The sequence below is a fragment of the Salvia splendens genome, chromosome 9 (genome assembly GCF_004379255.2).
Source record: "Salvia splendens isolate huo1 chromosome 9, SspV2, whole genome shotgun sequence".
NCBI classification, from domain to species: domain Eukaryota; kingdom Viridiplantae; phylum Streptophyta; class Magnoliopsida; order Lamiales; family Lamiaceae; genus Salvia; species Salvia splendens.
In genome coordinates, this window is record NC_056040.1 from 4411709 (window position 1) to 4419182 (window position 7474).

The 7474-nt window shown below is 40.2% G+C and overlaps 1 protein-coding gene across 1 annotated transcript; it reads right to left on the minus strand.

Moving 5' to 3' along the window:
• LOC121748012 (UV-B-induced protein At3g17800, chloroplastic-like) lies at window positions 1-2540 on the minus strand. The gene is made up of 4 exons (XM_042142216.1): window positions 2414-2540; window positions 2188-2335; window positions 1271-1569; window positions 1-1003 (listed from the first exon to the last, which is right to left on the minus strand). Exons 2-4 carry the CDS (start codon window positions 2314-2316, stop codon window positions 175-177), a joined length of 1257 nt encoding a protein of 418 aa, XP_041998150.1. The 5' UTR covers window positions 2317-2335; window positions 2414-2540; the 3' UTR covers window positions 1-174.
• Window positions 2541-7474: the final 4934 nt, after the last annotated feature.

Sequence of the window (7474 nt, forward strand, 5' to 3'; positions counted from 1 at the left end):
TTGCTGGGAATTTAGGATTTAGAATGTATAAAAATCTGGCAAGTGATACGGTTTCCATAGATTATAGATAACATGATAAACATTGGACTAATTTAAAGAAAGGTTACTATGTACAAGTCAAGTAGTGCAAGACAGCAGCATCTCGTCCTTTAAGTAAAACCACCATCACAAGGCTTAGTTTGCAACAAAATGGTACCTTGAATCGACGTAACTCTCAACATCCCAAAGGAAGGAACCAAAAGTCACAGCTTCCAAAACAAGTCTCCTCAGGCTGCCAAAGCTAATTTTGATTTCATCGTTTTGGGGATCAATGGTTCCTTCAGGCTTGACTACGATCTCAGGCCTACCAAATAATGCTTCCGTGTGTTTCTCAACGATGCTAATAGCTTCCTTAGATCTGATGGTTGCATATTTTTGAAGCGTCTCTCCATCAAATGACATAACATAAGTTCGCAATCTGGATGGCTTTACCCCATCAACACCAACTCCAATACCAGCGCCTCCGGGAAAAGATGACATTTCTGGGTGAGGTTGAGCGTTCCTGCGAAACTGATTAATGTCATCATCACTTGGTCTTGTTTCCTCCCATGCAACTTGTTCATCTCCATTATCAATACCCTCGGGAAGGACTTTCATACTCTTCTCCAACTGAAACCTTTGGTCCACACGTTTGAGGAAATATCCATACATTACTGAAGCAGCATAAACCTGCCCGACCCTTAGTTTGCTTATTTGAACTACAGAGGTAGAGTCGCCAAGCCGGTTGCCAAGAATGAGAGACAGGTGATTCTGGATCATCTCATAAGCTTCAGGAGAGTGGAGGCGTTCCAATTTATCATCTTTGCCAGGCCAAATATCAACACGAACAGGACCATCGGGTGTTGATGGAGTGATTGTTGGAACCAGGGATACACTGGCATCCATGAATTTCTGTACAACTAATGCGTACAAGATCTCTTCCAATGCCTTTTTTCTTTCACTAGCCTTAACCTCCGCAATTCTCCTATAATTGAAAGGAAGCAATGTAAAAATTAATCATAATAGACATTCCACTTGACCACTTCAGTCTTCAGCAAAAAGATAATATCATAATAATAATAATCACAATACAAATAATGCCACACATGAAAAACTATTTGGCAGCTTAGAAATATATTAGATTATGATCAATACAGTTTATGCATCGTGTAAATATGGAATCACCTCCACAGAGATGTGGTTCTATCATTAAGCTGATAGCAACTTAAGTCGTAAGAGTTAATCTTGTTACCTGTATAAAACAAGATCAGTTCCAGATGCAGATGGCTCTTCCTTCTCTTTCTCTGACTCACAGTCAGTTTGCAGCTGTTCAAGTTGCTGTTCTACAGCAGCAGGAACAAGATGGGGGTGACTTGCTAATATTTGAGAGAGAAATTGCCCTATCGGAGACTCCATCTGTAGAGGAGCAATGGGATATTCCGAACTGCCAGAGTCAGAAGGCTGCATAGAAGCTCTGGTGGCAGTACGCCTCCTGCTCAAATATCTCGCATTTTTGTTTCCTATCTTGAATTTAGAAACCAGTGGTGTTTTCTGCAGTTTACAATCCCAATTCAAATAAGTTATATTTTTCATAAGAGTACACTAGTTCATCAACCAAGTGAAAAGAATAATAAATCCGCACACCATAGCTTTATCACATTTACATAAACTTGAATTAAACACAATGGATTAAGCTTTACAAGTTCTAATACAGAGCCATGTCAAAAACGTAGATTGATAAACTCCTCCAGATAATTATTCAATACAAAAGGCCAGATAAAAACACAACTTGTAAATCTCTTAAGCTCGGCCCAATAATTTCCCAGTTTATAAAAGAATCCTCCCTTGTTCTTCTCAAGACTCTTTTTTTTTATCTTACAAATAGGTCTACCATATAGATGAAACATAAATTTCCCGAACATAAAAAGAGGAAATTCACCCTCTTCATCTTAATTACACTGATCAAAAGAATAAATTTAAGATGAATCAGCAATTACCTTATCACGAACAAAAAAAATTGAAACATTTTCAACGGAATTCTAAAATAATTCATCCAACAAAAACGGCAATCATTCTAATTAGCTCAGCCTAAATTAATCAAGACCCCAGTCCTAATTCTCGCCTCAAAGAAGCAAAAACCACAGCGCAAATGAAGCAACCGATCAATACCTGAATCCAAGCGTTAGAGAGCACGGGCCTCGACCCGACCCTGGCATCGGATCTATCCGGTCCGGGGCGGGAAGCCCAATTGGGTGAGATGCTGCAAATAGAAGCCCGAAAAGTAGCTACTGTTTCCATCCTGAATCAGTTGTGGATACTACCAGACAAGCAAATGATCGTCAGAAACCCCAAAATCAAGTTGATCGGCAGATAATTTCAGTAGAGATTTAAATACCTTGATGCGTTCGTCTTCGTGCTAGCTCGCAAATGTTGACTGGAATTATGAATATTTAATTCATTTATTCGTCGCTCGTTTCAAAACAGTGTCCTTCCTATCTTTCTGTGGGAATCCCGTGTTTTTATAAACTGCCTCCACTCAGAGTTGTTGAACTATGTTTAATTACAAGAATACCCTGTAAAACTAAGCCAGAAGAAGAAAATCATGGATCACAATTAGAGCACCCACAGCCATGCTCTTGCCAACGAGCACGGTTGTGGGTCCGGCGCCACTTTTTCTGTCTGCTGTTAGGCAAGAGCACAACACCCACAGTTGTGCTCTTCTGCAAGGACGAGCACAAGGGTCTCACCATTCCATTATTCAATTTAAATAAAAAACATTTCCACAAAATTAAAATACATTACACATACCCGGAATAATATTACAAAATACATTAAAAATTACATAATTAAAATCCTAAAATTAAAATTTTCATAATTAAACTCCTAAAGATTAAAAATTACATAATTAAATTCGTAAAATTAAAAAACCCACTACTAGTTGCCGAATTTCGCTCACATGTGTTTGATTAGGTCTTCTTGTAGCTCAACGTGGGTTCGGGTATCACGCATTGTGTGCCTTATTTCGATCCTCTCACCCACTGACATATGCACACCTCGGCGTGGGGGAGACCTCGCGCTTGAGCTTCCGACTTCATCCTCGTCGTAGAAGCTAGCCGCCCTCGGTCCTTCGTCGGCTATAATCATGTTGTGTAAGATAATACACGTGTACATGATGTCGGCGATATTATTCACGTACCACAGCCGAGTCGGGGCCTTCACAATGTTGAATCGGGCTTGAAGGACCCCAAAGGCTCTTTTGACGTCTTTCCGCGCGGACTCTTGACGGTGCGCAAAAAGAACCTGTCTCGGGTCTTGCGGGTTGCTGAGCATCTTCACGAAAGTCGACCACCTTGGGTAGATACCATCGGCGAGATAGTAACCCATGGGGTATGTATTTCCGTTGACGGTGAAGTCGATCGCCGGTGCTACACCATTCAACACATCATTGAAGAGGGGTGAAGAATAGAGCACGTTCAAGTCGTTGTTGGATCCGGCAACGCCGAAATATGCATGCCAAATCCATAGGTGGTAGTCGGCGACCGCTTCAAGGATAAGTGTTGGGCCGCCGTCTTTGTGGCCTCTTAAGTGTTGCCCCCTCCAAGCAGTCGGGCAATTCTTCCACCTTCAATGCATACAGTCAATGCTGCCAAGCATTCTGGGAAAGCCATGGACTGATTCGTGAAGACGAAGCAACCGTTGGCAATCATCGGTGGTGGGTGCCGAAGGAATTCATCACCGAAAGCTGTACGAACGCCCTCGCAAAAAATTTTCAGACAAAGGATTCCAGTGGACTCACCGACATGCAAATACTCGTCGAAGAGGTCGGCCGTTTGCCCAGTAGCGAGTTGTCGGATGGCACACGTACACTTCTACAACGCTGAGATACTTTGCCGACCGGCTGCATCTGGACCTGTTTGAAAGAATTCAACACGGGCGGACAATGTGTTGACAATACGCATAAACAAGCGCTTTGACATGCGAAAACGGCGCCTAAAGTAATCTGCCGGAAACCGCGGCGGGTCGGCAAAATAGTCGGCAACGAGCCTTTCGTGGGCTCCCTCCCGGTCACGATGGATGTAGCGGCGAGTTGATCTAGTTGGTTGAGGAGGAGGGGCGGGGGTATTCGCTGCGACATATGCTTCATAAGCGGCATGATGTTGTTCGTAATATTCTTGTTCTTCGCGCTCCGCTTCCGCAATGAGATGAGTGAAATCCATTTGAGGTTTTGAGTGAGAGATGAAGGTGTAGATAAGTTGTATGAAAAATATGAATGAGAGATGATTTGATGTGAAAAATGAATGATTTTGGGGGGAAAAATAAAAAAAATAAAAAAAATACAGAAAAACGAGTATTTTATGGGATTGGAATTTTTTTTTTATTTTCGGGTATTATTTTCGATTTTAAAAAAAAAATCCAACGAAAATGCCGTTGACCAATCACACGCTGCCACGTCACCTGCTCGCTGGCACGGACGTGCTTGATGCATCGAGTAGCGTCGTGCCAGTGGCGCGAGCGCAGTGGCGGACGACGTCTTCCGTGCCGCTGGCACGGACGGACGGACGCCGTCCGTCCACCGTTGCAGATGTTCTTAGAGTGGGAGAAAAATATAAAAATATACTGGTCAGTGGAATATTAAGAAATGTGAAAAAAAAAGTGTGTGGAAAAAAGTTAATTAATATGAGTCCTACTTATATATATATTAGTTTTAATGAAATATGAGTAAAATGAGTTAGTGGAATGTGTGACCCTATTACCGTTTACGGTAAAAGTGAATAGAGACTCCTATTCGCGGACGGACTAAGATGGAAAAAAACGGGACTCCTATTCATGAGCATAGGGAGTATTTCTTAAAACTCGTATAAATCTAAAATGAGACTCTTAATGGCAGAAGGATGAAGTGCTAGATATTAAATAATAATATAATGTATAACGGAATCGCGGTATATCGTACTAAAATCCAGTAGGCCATAAAATTCTAATATACTGAATTTCGGCCGAAAATACGGTATAATATCAATATAGAAAATGACAATACTAAAACTACATTATACTGAATTTTGATATAACGAAAATTTCAATAAAATGAATATATGGTTTTTATTCATATCAAATTTTCTATACGACTAGTGTTGGGTACAATATATTCTATCAACCAATCCCTCAAAATTGGGTATGCATAAACGGCTCACAAGGCTAATATTGTAATTTGAGATATGAAGGATCTTTTCTTTTGTGATTGGATCTAGCAAGTCGTGGAAATTTCTGGATTACAAAAATCGGGCCTACTTCTCATGGTTCAATTTTAAGAAATTATAATTTGAGCCCATTTTTGGTGGTTGGAGTTGGAGTGTAACGACTGGAAATTGTGGTGGAGGTGTTACAGATACCATTTCTAGTCATAGTATAATCGTGGTATGTCTATTGCTACACATCATTAAATATCTTACAATTGGCATGTTTTACATGAATCCACGCCACACATACATTTATGTACAAGAAAATGACATAATATTCTTTTATATTCAAATTGAAAATGCTGTTGAAGACAATGAATAGGTATTCGCAACTCCTAATCCTTAATGCGAGTAAATATATACATCCAAACTCAAACCTTTATTTTTAGTATGACACACAATAACACAATCGACATGAGGAGATCCAACTGAAAGTGTGTGGTATCAAAGAGAAGACCATATTGATTATTGACTTACTTCAACCAACCTATTTATTTTTATACAAAATGTGAACGTGTATAAGCTAAATATAATTAGTCTTTTTCTTATTTCAAAATTAATAGTTTTCATTTTTCCCTCATATCAAAGTAAAGTACTCATGCCTAATTTGAAAGGAAATGGGCTGAATATCCTCTGCCAAATAGCTTAGATATGCCACCATAGCTGAGGGCGTTCTTTCTACTGTTCTTCTTTTAGTTTAGTTTTAGTTTTAGTTTAGCTCAGTTCTAGAGATAGCTTAAATAGAGAAGTTTTTAGTTAGAAAGGGCGACCGAAGGAAGCGCTACAGAATTCTCGATATCTGTCGGCATAATCTCAAGTTTCCCGCCGAGGGCCTCTCGGTTTTACTTGCTTTCGTATTCTCTCAAGTGTTAGCTTAGTTTAATTCGCATGTTTGTTGTACTGTTCTGAGTTCTTAGTATAAAATCGAGTTGTTTTGTTTTTGTTCTCGCGTTTACTGTTTTCAAATTCAGTTTAGCTTTTTACTCTTTGACCAAGTATTCAATCGTGTTGAGTGGCAAGACGCTTCATGTTTTCCGTAGCATGCTTAGTTAGTTGAGTTCTTATTTTCAGCCTGTCATTACTTGATCCAGTAGTAATCAGTGACTTGATCCAGTAGATAGTTTACTTTTTGCCTAGTGTAAACTCAGTAGTTAAAACTCCCAAAATTAAAGCGTGGCAGCAGCCGGACCCTATTCACTACGCACACACTCTATACACCCGCTTCTCTGTGGGATCGACCCCGAACTTGCCGTTTTACTGTTAAAGTAGTGCAAAATTGGGAGTTATATAAATTACATTGGTTGGCTAGCGAGAGCGTGAACGACTTGATCAAGTGGCAACGACATTTGCTAACTGATCCATCCGGTTCAGTTATCTTCCATATAGCTTGATCCAATCTTAAATCCGCGCTCGCTCTCGTCCCCTTCCAGTGTGTGCTGTGTGTGTGTGTAATAATGTGTTGTATGTGTGTGTGTTGTGTGTGTAATAATGTGTGGTATGTGTGTGTGTGTGTTGTGTGTGTGTGAATGTGTGCTGCTGTGTGTGTGAATGTGTGCGCGTGTGAATGTGTGCTCTGTGTGTGTGCGCGTGTGAATGTGTATGTGTTGTTTGTGTGATGTGTGTGACGTGTGTATGTGTTTGTGTATGTGTGCTGTGTGCTATATGTGTGTGTTGTGTGTGTGTGCTGTGAGCGTGCGTTGTGTGTGTGTGTGTATGTGTGTGTATGTGTGTGTGTAAGAATGTGTGCATTTTGTGTGCAATTTAATAAATATTTGGAATTCCTCTACTCCCTCCGTCCGCCATTAGGAGTCCGGGCGGCATAGGTTTTAAGAAATGTTAAGAAAAATGGATGTGAAAAGTTAGTGGAATAAGAGTCCCACTTGTATATATTAGTTTTAAATGGAATGTGAGTGGAATGAGTTAGTGGAAGGTGAGACCCTATTACCATTTATGATAAAATGGAATCGGGACTCCTATTCGCGGACGGACTAAAACGGAAAAACTGGACTCCTATTCGCGGACAGATGGGGCACTTTTTATTTGGAATTCAAATTGAGGAATTAGAGGATTTGGAATCGTAAATCAATTCTAAATGCAAGAATTTTTATGATACAAAACACTGGATTTGGAATTGAAGGCTCCAATTTCAATTCCGCACCTCTAATTCCAGGTACCAAACGGAGCCTTAAGATTATGTTATCTATTGCATATAATAGATTTGA